The sequence below is a fragment of the Eucyclogobius newberryi genome, unplaced genomic scaffold, assembly GCF_026437365.1.
Source record: "Eucyclogobius newberryi isolate DKJ021-1_F unplaced genomic scaffold, fEucNew1.0.hap1 SCAF_3, whole genome shotgun sequence".
Taxonomy (NCBI): domain Eukaryota; kingdom Metazoa; phylum Chordata; class Actinopteri; order Gobiiformes; family Gobiidae; genus Eucyclogobius; species Eucyclogobius newberryi.
The window spans coordinates 27,867,224-27,885,539 of NW_027315945.1; the positions used below are offsets into that span (position 1 = coordinate 27,867,224).

An 18,316-nucleotide genomic window follows, 5' to 3' on the forward strand; every position below is an offset into this window, starting at 1 on the left:
ACAGAAATTAGTGTGTCAGACCATTTCCAAAGAATAGAAATGAGAAAAACTAAATCATAGTTTGCAAGAAGCAGTTCTGAGTGATTTAGGCCCAATATTGTCAAAACTAATGTCAAAGAAAGGATTAGTTACAATAACCTTTTACTCAAGTACAAGTAAAAAGTATACGATAAAATTACTCAGATAAAGCTCACATGGATGTGTCGTGAGTTCGATTCCTGACTCAGACCTTTACTGCATGTCCTCCCTTCTCTCGCTCATCCCCCATTTTACTCAAATGTAACTGATTATAATATAAACTACATCTACTAATTAACAGGAGAGAAATGCAGTAAAAAGAACCGGTGTTTGTGCTTTTTTGAACACATCACAGTCATTTCAGGCACCGCGTGACATTCCCCAATACATTCATAAAGTCCAAATACGTTTACAAAAAGGTTTATTATCTTTAAAATGTTTGTACACGCAGTATGACAATGTGCTTACGCAATAATTACAGTAGAATAGGGTGAAACATATTTTGTACAAAAGAAATTAACAAAAACAACATAAAAATAAAGAAAATCTTCCCCATGGTTGAAATAAAACTAAAAGCTGTGTGAGGGGTTTGGACAGTGAGTGGACTGCAGGAGCCGAGCTGGTGAGAAGAGCGCCCTCTTGTGTACAGCTTTGGTAACTTTACATCATCACTATTTACATTTTAACCATGGAACAAATGATAGTCCTTACAAAGTGACTGCTACTTCTTTTTAGCATTCCTAAAACTTATTTCTCAAGATATTCACATGACAAATGTACACGCTGGAAAAACATTAATGCATCTTTATTTTCATGAACTGCGAGAACAATTAAGTTAGTTTGAATTGATAGAAGTCCAGGACTTCAGAAGTCCAGGACGGCCGGACTTTAACCTATGAAAAACACAAAGTATATGGAGCACAGAAGAAATGTTAAAACTGCATCACTTGAACACCCGCCACCTGTTACAAGAAGAACCCATATAGATTCTTGGAAGAAAGAAACTTGAGTGGAATTAAATGACGGCACGCGAAGCAACTGCCATTTCACAAACGGATAAAAAAGACACACTGGTGGAGGACAGATCCCAACATGTAAAGTCAAACCATGTGGAGGTACTCGGGGTGTGACGCCTGGAAAACTCACCTTAAACAAGTTCAAATGGTTTGGGTCAAGTCCTTGTCTTGACCGGAGAAAGTTTCGACAAGTTGGTGTGAAATAAACAAAATAAAAAATACCAATGGAACAAGTTAAAGTTGCTGTAACTGTTCTGGTGTGGGGTCCGCCCGTCCGTCTCTATGGAGATGTTATTGCTTTGCCTGGAATGTTGCACGGGAGGGCATCAAACGGATTTACCTCCATGACGACGAGCAGCTCGGCAGTTAGAATGTTTTCCATTTATCCTTAGCTATAAACACATGTAATTGAGTTAAAATGTTTAATGCCGTACTGAGGAACATTAATGACAATGCAATGACATCTCCATGGACACAAGCAGGTAGCGAAACCAGAGAGGTTACATAGTGCACCTTTAAGTTGAGAACAAATATCTTGATGTACTCAAAGAAGACATATTATGCTTTTTCCAGGTATTTAGTATCAAATTATAACATAAACGTGGATCATAATTTTAGTCTAGAGGTGGGCAATATATCAAAATTTTGATAAACTGAATATAATTTTTATAGTAAAAAAAATGCTACGAAAAGAACTGATAAAAAAAAAGAAAAAAGAAAAATGTTCTGTGGTAAACTTTCAAATAACATGTTTTAAAGGTGATATTTTCTGCACTTTTTCTGATTAATTTCACATGTGTCTGATAATTTAACCTCAACTCTTGCTGTTAAAGACACATTTGATCTCATTTCTGTTGGATTGACTTAATATCGTCTGAATATCATCATTGGAATACATTTTTGCCAATATCGCCCAACCCTAAAGTCTATCGATTTCCTGTTCAGAACTGCATAGTGGTTTTTCACCAACCTTTACATGTTTGGAATCATTGAAAGTTAAGTACCAGGATGTGGGCAGGGATAGGGGGTAGGTGGAAACAAATTATCTGTGCAGGATTGTGCATGAGTCAATGAATATACAACTTTGAGTAAGCTAATGATGAAGGAAAACCATTATAACATGGTTGGTTTGACATAATATGTCTCCTTTAAAAGCGAATATAAAAACTTCGCCAAGTAACTGATCAAAATGATATTCTTTCTCAAGTCAGTTCATTTTTAACTTATGTAAAATGGATGTTTTTCCCCCATGTATTTAATGCAGTCATAAAACTCCTCCACCAAAGAGGAGTGGATCAGAAGGCAGGGTTCACACCGGAAGTCTGGACCTCCACAGCCCAGTTAAAAGCAGCACCAGTAGATAGATGAGCACTCTAATGGAGAAGGGTAAACCCAGGGGTGTAGCACGGCATTCTGGGTACAAAACCATCCACAAGATTGTTCTGATTGTGATAAATGCCCTGGGGCGTAGGTGAACCCTCCAGTGAAGCCCCCAAGTTAACAAACCACACAACTCACTAAACCCCAAAAGCGACCGGTCGGAGTCATCCTCATTTTGGGCTGGTCGTGGTTAAAATGGAATCGAGGTGATGCTCCTGTTTAAGAGCGATAAATGAAAATAATGCTAAAACAGTTTTTGAAGAAAGTCTATGTAGCACCTGTCGGCGTCACCCTTTGTGTACACTGCCTCTGCACCCAAGGGTCTCGCTCAGTCTTTGAAAAACCCAGAGCGTTTAACTGCAGCAGTGCAATACCTGGAGACGGATTGGTAAAAGACTGAGCAGTTCTGGCTCACAGTTTTGGAGGCTTGTTGCACTAGTACACTTCTGTATCCTCCTTGGGCCGATACACGGGGCCAAACCTCTGCATGTACTTCTTTATGTATTCCTTGGTCTTGTGCTTGACGTTCTCGTTACACTCGAGGTCCTCAGGATTGTTGCACGCCTTCAATTCCTTGTTCATTACCCCATGAGTCAGCTATGAAGACAAGAGATATACAGTTACAGTTAGACAGTTACGTATGCTTTTCATGGCATTACTGTGCCACAGACATTTCATAGACATAACAAAAGGGCCACAACAATCATAGCAATATGTTTATATTGATCAATATTGAATATATATTGATTTATCATCTTTTAGAACTTAGTTGCTCAGTGTTGTAAGTGTTTGATATAAAAAAATCCAAGGCAAAAAAATAAAAACAAACAATGTAAAGAAAATTGTTGTAAAAAATTGCTAATCGGCCCAAGCCCATAACATTGGTATTGGCCTAACATTTCCATATATGTGCCCCACCAAAAACTATACAAGGTGTTCAGGATTGGTGTTAGCACTCCACCTGGCAGCCGAGTGAAACAAACAAAAGATAGCTTGACAATATAAGCACACAGTTGTAATGAGAGCAGGTCTGGCGATGATTTATGGACATAAAAAGCACACAAGATCTGGGAGCTCTATCTATGACATCACAAAACTGGGATATGGGTTCTCCCATCTCTCCTATGGTGGCCAACTTGTACATGGAGCAGATTAAGAATAAGGCTTGGCCTTTCTTGATTGTTCCACTATCAGAGGAGAGGACGGGGAAACTCCAAACAGAGCAATATAGGAAACCTACACACACAGATGACTCTAACCACCCACTACAGCCCAAACTGGGAGTGATCAGGACACTACAACACAGAGCCCAGGAAGTGCCCACCAGATCAGAGGGCTAGAGGAAGGAGAAAAAACATCTCTCATCTGCTCTTTCAGCCTGCAGTTACCCCGCTGAGGCTCTCAAAGTTGAGAGAGCCAAAAAGCAGGACAAAAGAGACTAATAAGAAACAGAAACAAGAAGAAATGGCATCCGGGTTATAGGAGTAGAGCCACACTTGGATGAGCCAAAATGTCTTGTTTTTCTAAAAAACTGCATCTAGATGACTTTAACTGCAGCTGAGAATTTGAGTTCACACTGGTTGTTTTAACCACCTACAAACAAAGACGGAGGCTGTCCAATAGAAGGAGAAGGTGGGAAAAAGTCTTTGAGCTGCATAAACAGACAAGCAATGGATTCAACATTACAGTATTCCCAAGATTGTTATAGGGATCTGATCACGTTTGATTTTTTTCACCTTTTATCACTCGCCCTTTAAAACACGAGGTTCATTTTCTTTGAGCAACCTGTGTCCTATTATTTACCAAATGAAGTGCATACATTAAGCTCACAGGGCCAGTTAATTGGGAACATGTCTTCACTGTTTTGGTATGTCACTCCTCCCACACACCATCTTTGCCTAAGGACATGCCCTTCAAAAAGGAAATGAGTGCATTTTGTATATCGAGTGTTCATACAAAGAACACTTACTTTTCTCGCCAGGTGTTTGAAGTCTTCAGTGTTGACGATGCGTCCCAGTTTGCAGTCAGGCTTCCGAAAAGGATTTAGACAGTGTACAATGAACTGGGACATCTAATGAGCACAACACACACAGCATTACACAAGACTGCAGGCTGCATTAGACACTCTTGCAAACATTTTACTACAGTGATGAAAGAACAGCTCACCTCTTTACGGAATGACTCTTTACTCTTTTTCGCCAATTCACTGGACGTGTCAGCTTCAGCTGTTTTTGTTGAAAACTGGAAAAAAGTAAAGAAAATTAGCAATCATTAAAAACGTATTTTCAGAAAAAACAGCTAATGAAGTTTAGTGGAAATATCCTTTAAGGCTAATGGAGTTTAGGTCATTATCACTCAGGAATGTGCTGGTCCTTCACTGAGTGTCTTTAAATCAACAACGTTCAACGCCAATCATTAAAATTGTACATTTTTTCAAATGTAATTTGTAAAAGCTCACCTTGGAAGGATTCTCATCGTAGGTCGGAGTTCCCAGGTCCATTTCAGACTCGTGCTCCATGGAAGTGGTGTCAGTCGTTACATCCCAGGTCGGAGGATCCCACTGTGTTTGCCTGAAAAGAAAGGTCAGTTAGTCAAACTTAATTTAGCTAGATAAATACTAGGCTCCAAGTCCATAGTAACACAGACCTTGTTGCAATATGGTAGTAGTAGATCTTGCCCTCTGGGTCCCGAGCCACTTTCCAGTTTGGAGGTAGAACGATAGTTTTGGGCTTGGGAGGAGAAGGTGGAGGCAGGTCCACAATATTGTTTGGTACGATCAACTCCTGATCAGACAAATGGAGACCATAGTAGAATGGATTAAACAAAGACAATTTGGAATAAAAAATAGTAGGGCTGGGCAAGTAAACGCGTTATTATTGCGTTAACTCATCACTTATTTAACGCGATCAATTATTTTAACGCGCGTTAACGCAGGTCGGATTCCCCTGGTCCGCACCAGTTCTAAAGCCTCGTACAAACCGCTGCGGACGAATCGCGCCCGACGCAGAATTTGAGCGCGTGAACATTATTTCTAACAACGCACCGGACGCGCGTTCTCGACGCCCCGGACTCATGTCCGTAGAATACACTCAGCAGCAGACGTGCGTCTGAGTCGTCCTGCACATGCGCAGTGGAGGAGTTGTGCTGTGCTGCTTTTCTCGTGGTGTAAACGGATTTTAATGTTGGACCATGGCTTTGGTTTATTAACTTTACAAAGTCAGCTTCTATAGGCGCAAGCCGCCGGGGGCCCGCCGGGCGCCGTAGCTGGGGAGATCCGCGAGAAGGGCCCAGCGCGCGTCCTTATTCCCAGTTTTAGGAATCTACAAACTTTTATGGTTCTTTTCAATGCCCTGGCAGTGGCAATAAGCTTTAGTTTTGTGTTTGATGACATTGTTTAAGTTAAAATGTACACAAGTGGCCTGTTAATCTTTAATGATTGTGGCTCAGGATTTTGTGGCAAGTGAATACTTAATATTTTATTTAACTGCTACTGAATAAAAATGCTGATGCACTTTAAACTTCTTTTGAATTTTGCACGTAAAAATGCAATTAATCGCGATTAAAACTTTTAATCGTTGCCCAGCCCTAAAAAATAGACATTACTGACATAAAGCAGTGTGTGTTTTACCTGAGTTTGGGAGGTGACAATTGTGGTAACAGTGCCTCCTTGCTGCACTACCACCCCCTGCTGGCCAGGATACACAGGCTGACTGTGCAGGTAATTGCCCGCAGGATCAGTGTAAGCCTTCATAAAAAAAAACAAGTAAAACATACAATCCATATTACTGGTTACATTAGTTAAATAATAGAAGTGCACCTGTATGACAGGAGCACTGCCTTGTGGGTAGGCGGTGGGGATGCTGTAGATGGTGGGGCAGGGCTGGCCCTGGTAGTAGATGGCAGCCTGTGGCTGAGGCTGAGCTGGAGCAGTAGTGTACTGTTGAGCTGTAGTTTGCACTGTGACTGTCTGCTGTGTACTGGGGTCCCACAGAGTGGTGTAGCTCTGGCCCTGCACTGAAGGGGGCGCAGGGGCCGGCACAGAGAGCACAGCCACCCCAGTGTCCTGAGACAGTACAGTGGGCTGTGGATACGGCTGTGAGGTTCCAGGCGGGAGGGGTTCAGTGCTAATCTGCTGTGTGATAGTGGACACTGGAGCGGCTTGAGGAGTGGAGGACGGAGAGGAAAGCCCCAGCGGAGGAGTCTGTTCATAAGCCATAGCTCCGTCTACTGGAGGGGTCGGCAGCAGCACTTTGCCTGCATTAGGGTTGGTTGGATCTACAAAAGATTGGACAGGATATCCAGAAGGATATGTAATAAACCCGGAGGTGGAGGCATAAGCCAAGGCCGGGTCATAGCCCAGACTTTGGAACTGTTGCTGAAGCTGCTGCTGCTTCTGAGCCTCGCGTTGAGCCACTTCCTGTTCAAAGAGTTTCCTGCGTTCTTCTGTTGAGAGCTTGTTTCTTTCCTTTCCTCCGACACTCCTTGGAGTCTTGCAGTTTACATTGTCGAACCTGAGAAAAAGGATTATTTTTCAATTGCACAAGTCACTGTGCAGAGTGCGTGTTATTACTCACCGCTCTTCAGTGCGGCGGCTGCTCCGTTCATAGGACGACGGAGGGGAGAGAGAGCGCCGCCTGCGTCTTTCACTGCTGCGAGGTGTTCGGTCTCTTTCTCGGTCTCTTTCTCTGTCTCTTTCGCGATCCCGTTCATACTCTCGCTCCCGGTCTCTCTCCCGGTCACGCTCTTTATCTCGCTCCCTATCTCGCTCCCTTTCCCGCTCCCTTTCTCGATCCCTTTCTCGATCCCTTTCTCGATCCCTCTCCCTCTCTCGATCCCTCTCTCGGCTCCCTGAAGCAGGACGAGCTGTGTCCCGATCCCGAGTGCGGTCTGTTAAGATAAATCCAACTAATTAATGTCAGAAATAACATTATAATAAAATTATGCACCATCAACGATTGTTATACCTTCTTTTTCCACCTGGCTCTTTTTAGGTATTCTGTAAACCTCCTGAAAACAAAAACATTTTAGGTAACAAGACAACAGATGGTGCAGACATCTGACCATTTTAACAAACCTTTAAATCTTTCCAGCTTTCGAGAAGTCTGGCTGCCATACCACTGATATCCATGGAGCTGAGCTGTGGCTCCTGACTCCTCTCACTCTCTACATCAGAGAGGCCTTCCTCGTCATCCTGGGAGGGCGTCCCCACCACAGAGGGCTCCACTGAGGTGGCTGCTGAAGGGACACTCACCTCAGGGACTTCAGAGCTCACCCCCACATCAGCAACAGAGTCATTTGGCTGATCAGTGTTCGCCTTTTCTGGCTCTTGTGCCTCGTCCTGCTTCTGTGCCTCCGCCTGAACATCCACTGGCTCCGACGCAAGTTCGGTGGAGGCAGGATCAGGGTCAGACGGGGCAGACTCTACTCGGGCAAGTTCATCTCCCTCACACGCCTGACTTTTGGGTTCCTCGTCTCCCTCGGACACGTGAGCTTTGGGTTCCTCGTCTCCCTCGGACACATGAGCTTTGAGTTCCTCGTCTCCCTCGGACACATGAGCTTTGGGTTCCTCGTCTCCCTCGGACACATGAGCTTTGGGTTCCTCGTCTCCCTCTGACACATGAGCTTTGGGTTCCTCGTCTCCTTCTGACACATGAGCTTTGGGTTCCTCACCTCCCTCGGACACATGAGCTTTGGGTTCCTCATCTCCCTCTGACACATGAGCTTTGGGTTCCTCGTCTCCCTCGGACACATGAGCTTTGGGTTCCTCATCTCCCTCTGACACATGAGCTTTGGGTTCCTCGTCTCCCTCGGACACATGAGCTTTGGGTTCCTCGTCTCCCTCGGACACATGACCTTTGGGTTCCTCGTCTCCCTCTGACACATGAGCTTTGGGTTCCTCGACTCCCTCTGACACATAAGCTTTGGGTTCCTCGTCTCCCTCGGACACATGAGCTTTGGGTTCCTCGTCTCCCTCTGACACATGAGCTTTGGGTTCCTCGCCTCCCTCTGACACATGAGCTTTGGGTTCCTCGCCTCCCTCTGACACATGAGCTTTGGGTTCCTCACCTCCCTCTGACACATGAGCTTTGGGTTCCTCACCTCCCTCTGACACATGAGCTTTGGGTTCCTCGCCTCCCTCAGACACCGGACTCTTGGGTTGCTCATCTTTGACAAGCTCTTGCTCAGTCACCTGTTCAAGCTCCTGTGTGGAGGCTTTTGGTTCATTTTCACTCTCATCCTGATTTTCATGAGGCCCTTTTAAGACACTACTTTCCTCCATCGGAGACTCATTTGTGTCCTCTTTGACCTCGATCTTCTCCACAATCATCTCAGTGTTGTCTTGGTCATCACTGGGCTTGGACTGATCTTGAGTCTTCTCATTTGACTCTTCCTCCTTCTCTTCTTTGACCATGTTCTCAGGTTCTTTAGCTGGTTCTTCAGTCTCTGCCTCTGGTTCAGGTTTGGTCTTGTGGGCCTCGGACAGTCCCGCACGTGAAGACTCGTCATCATCTTCATCCTCATCCTCGTCGTCTTCTTTCCCATCTGATGCTTTACTGGCATCAGAGAGGGCACTGTCCAAACTATTTTCACTGATGATTTTAAGGGGGCGAAACACAGAAGGTTTGGCTGAGTCATTGTCCATTTCTGCCCCTGCTCTTGGGTTGGACCCATCTGGAGTGTTGAGTGGCGTTTGAGCTCGGGATGTGTTCTCACTGGAATAGCCATCGTTCTCTGTGGGCTGAGGACAGGTCTGTGCCCAGCGCTGAATCAGGGTCAACACTTTGCTCTCCTCTAACATGTTCTTAGTAGAAATAGGCAGCACAGCCAGAGTCTTCAAAATCTGCAGAAATAATAGAAATTAAACTTAAAAATGTTAAGTTAAAAAACAAAGCCTGTAGCCTGAATAAACAATAACCTGCTAATAATTATTCAAAATTGTTAATATGAAATTATACAGGTAAAATATTTCATGACAAAGAAAAAAGTGAATAAATGCAATAATTTTTTAGCAAGAATTGTAAAATTTTCAAAAGAAGACAAATTGATACCGTTTATACTTTAGGAAACAGTTCATTTTGAATAGTCTTGTGATAAAGTAAATAAATCAATGACACACCTCTAACTGCAGTTTGATATTATTGGCACTGTTGCCCTTTGCTTCTGACAGTTCCACCATAAAGATCCAGAGCAAAGACAGGCCGTGGTGATCCAGGAACTGCTTTAGGCAAGATGGGTTCTGAGTGTCCTGTAAAACAAATGATAACTGCATCAGACTCAGATAAATACTTCCTCAGTCACTGCTGCTGCCTAGACACTGTACCTGGATGAGTTTTAGACAGAGCAGTTTCTGCTCCATAGTTTCCACTCTGACCATTAACCTGCAGAGAGCCACCACCTGCTTTTCATCATACAGGCCTTCTCCATAGTCCAGTAACGCCTCGAGTTCTTCATCAACCTGGAACAAGAATGAAACCACATAATTTAGTTTTTACATTATGTAAAAGTTGTTTATATTCCTGTATACATTTTCTGTATTGATTCTCAATGATCTAAAGCAGAAAGAGCTCCTCATTCTGGGTTGCCAGATCCCATCTATGACTGAATCCAGTCTTCAATTAAAAAAGCCAGGCTCTACAAGCTGATGTGTCCTCAGTTCAGCTATTTTAAACCAGGGTGAATGTGAAATATATTACCTTTATTACTTGTCAAATTCTTGTCATTCAAAATAAATTTGGAATACCTTATATCAATATCAAGGGAAATAGTTTTGTACATTGCGTAAATAAGTGAAAAACTGACCGTAGTTAGAGCACTTTTCCGGTTGCGATCCTTTTTCATCCTCCCTCCGGCAGCTCGAACACTCACACGATTTTCTCCTCCGAGGAAGCCTCGGCAGCTGGGAGCTCCACAGTAGCATTTCTGAGCTTCTTTGCTGAAAGATATTTTTTTTTCTTCAAACAAATAAACTTTACTTAATCTTTTCTGTTTAGTATAAAAATATACATGTGTACCCATATCTCTGGAACTGATAATCAAAGGTCAACTCAGAGCCTTCTGTAACAGCTTTAGTGGTGAAGAAACCAACACGAAGCTGCCCATTCACTGTCCACTAGAAATAAAAAAACATGAGTTTTAAAACATGAAGTGATATTTGAATTATTTCTTTTTATCCGGCCACAGTACCTTTTGTGTTTCACAATTGGGTTCGCAGCTGTGATTCATGAAGCGGGAACAATTGCCCTTCAGTGTAGCATCGATGATCTGGAAACACCATATAAAACTATAAAAACAGTTACATCCAGATTGCAAAACGTTTATAAGTTAATATTTACCTCATTATTCTTCAAAGCCATAAAGTAGTAGTGGATGTTCTTCATGCGGGCGTATTCCTTCACTCTCGCCTTAAACTCCTTATGGTCCAACACCTCCCCACAGTACTCCAAAACAAAGGTATTTCTGGAAAAGATTTAACCTTTTTAAATTTCACAAAATGCAGCATGATGCATTTAAGATTAAAAACACATACGCTGGCATGTCTTTAGCTGCTCTTAGACCCCAGCCTTTGTCCTCAGTGAGAATGACCTCAAAATCTGCATGTTGTTTCATTTGAAAACGACGATTAGAGCAGTAGACTCCATTTAGGCACCGAGATGAACTGAAAATAAAGGTTTGAAAACTATTAACAACTGAAAACAGTGTCAACACTGGAATAAATTACGTATGTATTTATCCATCTACTTAGATCCATAGAAGTTGAAATACCATTCGATCATGAGCAGACGATTCAAGCAGTCTTCACCACACGCCATCACTCCCTTTGAACGTTCCTCTCTGGGCAACATGGGACACTCGCACTGCATCCGTTTGATATCTCTATGGGATTTGCTTTTCTTTCTGTGTACATATTAAACAACATATTTAAGGACATTTAAGCAGAGACTACCAGAGAGGGTGAACTTGGAATAGTCACTGACCTCTCAGTAAGATACAGGTTTTCTTCTATTAAGTCGAAATACGGCGGCATCTTTCTAGACTTCGCAAAGTCTTTCCATTTTGTGGCATCTTGAAAGTCCCGCAACTGAAGCAACGGAAGCTGCACATTCGTTTTGACTGGTATATCCTTTACTACGTCTCCGCGTCGCTCCTTTTTGTTTGTAGGTCCTGCTTCAGCCTCATTGTCCGAGTCAGACTCTAACTCAGGTCGCCTTTTCTTTGGTGGACCTCTGGATCTAAGGGACTTGAAACTTTCTTCTTTCGTGGGCTCGGTTGCTGCCGGGCCTCTACTGTTACTGCTTATTTCATTACCTTGCACAAAACTAGACAAGCCTTGACAAAGCATAGGCCCAGTGGATTCAGCAGCCGTTTTCCCTCCACTGTAGACACCGTGGTCATTAGTGAGAGAGTCCGGGTGAATCTCATTTGAGTCCTGGCGAATTTGTGTAGCGGTGGAGGGATCAGTGATCGAGTCATTGCTTTTTATTTGTGAATAGGAGAGAGTTCCTGTCAATCTGCCATCTATCACATGGCTGCTGTCGGGCTGTGGACAGGTACTACTGGGTTGCTCGGCCTGAGTGTAGTTCCAAAGAAGATTGTAACCATTCTTATCACTCAATCCATTGGCACTGGAGAAATTATCTTGTTTATAATGTGAAAATGGAATTTCATTTCCACTGCTCACATATTGTTGGGGGGCTTGCTGACCCAGAGAATTGAGAAGACAGTTATTTTCTACTGCTGGCATGTGTGTAGTTAAATACAACTGGGAGCTCTCAGAATGACTGGTGCTATCAATCATATTACTTTGGGACTGGCACATTGCACTATTGGCTGGATCTGTAGCATGCCCCTGAATGTGTTGGGGATCTGTACCAATTTGCTCTAACGCATCTTCGCCCGTGGGGAGGGAATTTTTGGGCATCACCATTACCACGGAGTGAAGGCGCTTTATCGCCTCGCCACAATCAGAGTCATACTCTGAGTTTTCACTGTCACTGGCCTCACTGTGTCTCATTAGTAAATTCAACCGTGGATGTCTGCTTTTGCCGGCATTCATGATTGTGCTGTCATCATTTGAAAAAGACTTCTTTGCCACTTGTTCGCTTGGATTGGTGCTGACGTGTCCCTCCAGAGACGCACTTAGGTGTTTACAGCCATCCGACATATGGGCTTCAGTGGATTCAAGCACCTGCTGCTTGGTTGTAAACTGTGTTCCAGCCTCTACACACAAGTTTTCTTTTCTTTCAGTGTCTGCTTGACAACCATCAATAAAATCCTCCATTTGCATGACAGCTTCAACAGGATTACTCTCTGAACTGTACATTTCATTTGAATGATCTTCTGTACCCTGCCCAACAATATCCCATCGCGACTTTCTGTTAGCAATGCTGGTTTTTATAACATTATCATCATGTTCTTTACATGTTGGGCTATTTTCAGACTCTATAAACAAGAAGTTCGGGTTATGAGACACATTGGGGTCAGGCTGATTACTTAGCTCTACCTTTCCGGTTTTGTGAGTTCCCTTGTTTACCGAGTGTTGGTCATGTAGGACACCCGATGGTTTAGGTAGCGATTCTGGTGAACGGTCCGCAGAATCTTTATTGCACATTACATAATTACTTTCACATAGTGCAGGGATTTCATTTGGCATCACTGTCAGATAATTTGATTGGCCAAGGCACACTTTATTCGTTTCTATGACAATATCAACTTTGTTCAGATTTTCATTTGTGTCTAATGATAGAATTATTTCTCTCTGTTTTTGAAGCTCTGTCCTTCTGGAGTCATTTGTTTCTTTTGAACTCATCGATTCAATTTTGTAGCAAGTTTGCTCAATTCTCCCTTCACTTTCTGAACATGGTTCAGTAGTGGATGGTGTGATCTGTGGGCTATGAAATTTGTAATTTGATTTTCTGTCTGGTGTTCTTTGCAAGTCTTCATGATGTGAAGATGAAGAGGATGTTGAATGTTTCGAGTAGGGCTTATTTGTTTTCTGTGAATGTTTTGCATATTCATCCGAGCGTGAGCGCTTATCAGAGTGCAAATTATCTCTCTCTGAGTCACTTTTCTGGTGTTTCTCTGTCGAATGAGATTGTGTGTACCTGCTGGGCGAACTCAATTTACTATTGATGTCCAATCTGTAACCTGTGCTGGATTTATGATGGTCATTAAGAGAAGAACCCCTGTGCTGGGAATCGGAGTCTAACGGGTGTCTTGAGGACCTTTCCAGTTTGGATAACTGATGGGATTTGTCTAACTCAGTAGAGTCCACTGTTTTAGAGGCGGACTTCATATGAGAAGATGTAGGCTCTTTGTGCGAACTTGAACGGGCTGATGCGCAACTTGATTCACATGTTCGTGTTCTAGCTTTTCTGCGGTCCTCTTCAGACTCTGAACTATCCCGATTTCTCTCAGTACGAGAGCGGGAACGCCTCCTCTCTCGGCGAGGAGAGCTCCTGTAGGACCTCCGGTCAGACTCATGATAATGCGATCTGTCAGAGCGAGAGCTTCTGTCACCTCGGGATCTGTCCAGTCTGGAATGAGTTGAACTTGTGCGAGAGCCTCGCGATCGAGAGCGTGAACGCGACCTTGACCTTCTGCGATCGGATCGAGTTGAACGCGATGAGGTGTATCTTGAATCTCGGTCGGACTTAGAGTGACTCGAAGATCTTTCATATGCGTCTGAGCGCTTAGAGGAATTTTTTTCTTTCTCCTCAGAGTGTGAACTAGAAGAAAACTTCTTTTCATCTTTTCGCCTACTACTTGAGCTTGATTGACTTTTGGAGTCAGATGATTTACGGGTGGAAGACTGGCCTGAATCTCCGTCTGACTCAAATCCAGGAGGGGCACAGTCTAAATGAGTCCGGATTGTGCTTTTATGTCCCTTGCTGTTAGATTCCGAGCGGCTGTAACAGGCATCTTTTCCTGAGGAGGCAGCAAGTGTCTGAAGAATAGCGGTAATTCTTGACTCTGGTGATACATAGTGAGCATCTGTATTCTGAGGAGATGCAGATCTTTCATTACTTTGTGAGTCACCTACTACAGAAGATGGTTGTTCATCAGTCACAGAGACATTAACGATATGGTCTGTAACATGTGTCTTTGACAAGTCTGTTTTAAGTTTACTTGGGGAATCTGCAGGTTGAGGAGAGGCATCTGTTCTCGTTTTTTGCACAGTTGAAGAAGACTTGTGCTCAGGTTTGGAGTCTGCATGATGCCCTTTCCCTGAAACAGACAGCAATGGAGAACCAGGGTCTGCTCCAGACTTTTCAGGGCTAGACGGAACGAAGAAAACACTCTGCAGTGGCTTCTTGGTCAGCGAGAAACTGAAGGACACTTTCTGACGACTCTGATCTTCAAGGTTGACCTTCATCTTGGTTCCTTTAGGCAACAGATGGTTTGACAATAGGACTCTAGGAGACAGGCTTTTGATTAAGGCTGCCTTGGAGAGACCTTCCACCTTGACCTAGAATGAGAAACAAAAAGCTCTAATACATTTGCACTTCAGAAAACTCAGACACAAGAGTTACACCCACTGATGTAAAAACCGCAAAACCAACGAACGTACACTACTTTGTTTATTTAAAGACTTACTGAGGCACCACTTCCCTCTTCTCTGTTTTCATAATAGAACATCAAAGAACCATGAGAAGAGAAAAGAAAAAAAAAAAAAAATCAATCGGACAATCTGCTGCACTAACATACCGGTAAATGACAATCAGCATTTTGCCTAAATATCCGTTGAACATCCAACTATAATTAGAGTTCCATGTTATTCAATTAATGTTTTATTATTGCTTATGCGTAACTCACAACAACCCCAACTAGTTATATAATAAAGTAAAGTAAAATAAAATAAATTTTAAATATAATTTATGTCCTGCTGAATAACAGAAAACAGTTGCAGTGCAGATGACAAACCATTAAGAAATTATGCAAAAGATTCAGAAAATTCTATATAGTAAAAGGTAACAAGGAGAAAACTAGTGGAAAATGTACAATGAAAGTATTATGCACATTTTAGAATAACATGCTAAATTATATTCTAAAGTAGGACTGAAAGTCAAAAAAATAATGGCAATAAGGTAACCAGGGCAGAAGGAGTTTCTGTCAGAGAATATGGAGAAGTAATGCAACAATGCATAAAAATGTACAACTAACATTTAAATATTGTCAACCCGCAGTACAACTTTTTTCAGTTCACTAGCTCCTCAAGGACAACATGTAAATATAGAAACAAAACGGAGCAGAATGCTACTAATCACCATCAATATTTACAAGATGGAGTATATTCAAGTACAAATACACACTTTATAAATCAACTTTAAATATTCAGCAATTTGTCAAAATTCACTCTCAAGCATGAGCTTATTAAATATAATTTGCAATCAAACATATGAAATGTAGCTTTTTATGCTGGTATCCAAAAAGACGGTGTTCAAAATGGTAGGTTTGAGAACTGTCCATCACCTGATTTCTGACTTGAGCAGTGAGTCCATGGAGAAACGAGTCAAGGATTGGAAGCCCTGGGTCAGGTGGCCATGAATAGTCCAACTCAGAGAAACTGGGCCTCCAAAGTGATGCCACACCTGATCAGAAAGAGAACAGCTCCATGAAACTGGGCAAGAATCATCAACCAGTCAAAAAGGCTGTGATCACATAATGTGTGTAACGATGCTAGACACCATGTAATATATCTGCAGTAAAACAGATTCAGGTATGTTTTCTGGAACCGCCTTTCCCGCTCAGTGTTATCAGCCTGTGATGGCCACGTTATGTGTTGCAGCACCAGCAGAAATAAAAATATCACCTTTACCCATGGTTATTATAATAACATGAGCTCATGAATATTGCACATGAAAAACACAAATACATGTACTGCAAACATAATTTGTTCACAGATTAAATAATCCAGTCAAATCTAACATTATTCGTCTGTAATACAGTCTTCATGAGAGACCAAAATGGCCAGTGTGAGAATGCAGTCAAAACATGGCCTCAAAACTTGTTGTTTTGGTCATTTAGAAAATGTATTTTAAATGTTTGGATTCGTACGTGCAGTGGCCATTACCCATACCTGCAAGTAATTACGTATTAGTAGGATTGACAAACAAAGATAGTTAGATAACTACACACAACGAGCTTTGGTCCTTTACAAAACCATTGGAGTGCCATCTTTAAAGGCCTTAACTTAGAGCTACGAAAGGAAACAGCCCTTGTTAAAATTCCCCAGTGCAAAAACAAGTGTCACATTCTTACAGCTATTTAAATGTTGCTCAAATACACAATATATGCACTTTTGATTTGGTGTTTATATCCAGCAAGCAGCGAACAGATCAACTCGATTAGCATTAGCCCGGATGGCTAACCTAGCTTCTACACTCACTGCACAGCAGCAGCTAGCTTAGCTTAGCTCTATTCTGCAGTTATCCACGAGAAATAAATGATATTCTGTACTCGAGAGGGTGCTAATGGCTGATTGTATGCATATACTCAACTGTCTATTGTATAAACTAACACATATATGATGTGGTGACCGGTTCTCAGTACCGGCTTCAGATATGTTAAACCAGCGTCTGCCCTCTTTGGTAACAAAGTGTTAGATGATACATAAGACAAACGACTACTTACCTCATTAAATACTCGTGCTTTTGGGCTACTTCCTTCATTGTATTTAACAATAACCGACTGAAGCCATCAAGTAACGATATTTGCGGATGCCAAGCCCACGGGCCACGGGCTGAAGGAAATGGAGCTCTGCAGCCTGTGCTCCGCGGCTCCTCCGCTGCGCCTTAGCTCCGGGTCAATCTCCAGCCTGGCTCCAGCTTCAGCCTGGGTCAGCGTCAGGCCAGCATGGGCAACAGAGCGCAACTCAAGTTGATTTAAGACCCTGTTTTAACTTACGGAATTTATTTTCTGCCTAAAGGTAAATACACAGCATAATAATTCACGAGCGCGTCCTCGACAAAGTGTGTGTTGGTACCTGAAAGCACCATGGCCAGTAATCACGTGACGCTCAATGTAGTTTGTTTTATATAAACTTTGAGTACATTGAAATAATATTGACCACACAGGTCTTTGTTGGTATGTGCTTTGTAAACAGTTACGCAAAAAACTTTGCTTGTTTCCTTAAAATGCATAGCTCTGCAGTTGTGTTTCCGCTCTGTTCCTCACGGGGGCGGAAGCACACATGCTTCACCACAGTCTAGCGCAGAAGAAGCTCGATGCTCTCCTTTCTCTTTCCTCCTCCGCCCCACACCGGATCCTGCCGTCGATTTTTGGTGTATCTCACCTACTTTTGGATTCTTTCCCCCGGACAGATACTTTGGTTGGATTCTTTTGTTGGGCGTCTTGTAAGTTGATGTCTGAGAAGAAGATGAGATTGTCACAGCGCCATTAGTGTTAAAAGTGTAGTTCGTTTGTAGATCTGCTGTGTCATGTGGTTAGCCTTTGTTAGCGGCTCTGAGGCCTATAAGCTAACAGGCTAACGATGACTGCGTGTTGCTCCTCTGACATTATATCCGTCGGCTTTGCTTGTAATAGGCTCTGTTGAAGGTTCATTGTGGTCTGGGTGTGAATTTTCATAGTCGGTGTGTCTTTTCAACGCGATACGATGTGTCTCGAGACGACGGATGCGATGCGGAAGTTCATTTGTGGGTTGACTTTATTTTTTGGAAAACCTCTACTCTTCTGGAGGTTGTAAATATTACTTTCTCCAAATATGTTTTCAATCTGCAGCAAGATCTTGCAAGAATACAAAAACGTCCACTTAAAGGAGATTCATTTTGAATGATCACATTTTTACATTACCTTGAATAGGACCCTCTATGACCTGATCTCAGACAATTGTAAGAAGAAGAAAAGAATCCTTTGGTCCTCCAAACACTCAAGTCATTTTGTGC

General features: G+C 42.7%; 1 protein-coding gene across 1 annotated transcript; it reads right to left on the reverse strand.

Moving 5' to 3' along the window:
• Positions 1 to 422: 422 nt before the first annotated feature.
• On the reverse strand, positions 423 to 17,172 carry setd2 (SET domain containing 2, histone lysine methyltransferase). The gene is made up of 21 exons (XM_072461450.1): positions 17,046 to 17,172; positions 15,885 to 16,032; positions 11,390 to 14,880; positions 11,178 to 11,309; positions 10,942 to 11,070; positions 10,748 to 10,871; positions 10,599 to 10,676; positions 10,427 to 10,524; positions 10,215 to 10,347; positions 9,736 to 9,870; positions 9,532 to 9,660; positions 7,489 to 9,255; positions 7,379 to 7,421; positions 6,989 to 7,301; positions 6,232 to 6,925; positions 6,043 to 6,159; positions 5,061 to 5,197; positions 4,873 to 4,984; positions 4,581 to 4,655; positions 4,384 to 4,485; positions 423 to 3,011 (listed from the first exon to the last, which is right to left on the reverse strand). Exons 3-21 carry the CDS (start codon positions 14,785 to 14,787, stop codon positions 2,850 to 2,852), a joined length of 7,878 nt encoding a protein of 2,625 aa, XP_072317551.1. The 5' UTR covers positions 14,788 to 14,880; positions 15,885 to 16,032; positions 17,046 to 17,172; the 3' UTR covers positions 423 to 2,849.
• Positions 17,173 to 18,316: the final 1,144 nt, after the last annotated feature.

Excerpts from the sequence above, each read along its gene's own strand:
- setd2 (XM_072461450.1), bottom strand. The coding sequence starts at position 14,787 with ATGAAGGTCAACCTTGAAGATCAGAGTCGTCAGAAAGTGTCCTTCAGT. Across the intron at positions 7,422-7,488 it reads AAAGCTGGAAAGATTTAAAG|GAGGTTTACAGAATACCTAA; the intron begins GTTTGTTAAAAT and ends TTTTGTTTTCAG. Across the intron at positions 7,302-7,378 it reads GAGCCAGGTGGAAAAAGAAG|ACCGCACTCGGGATCGGGAC; the intron begins GTATAACAATCG and ends TTATCTTAACAG.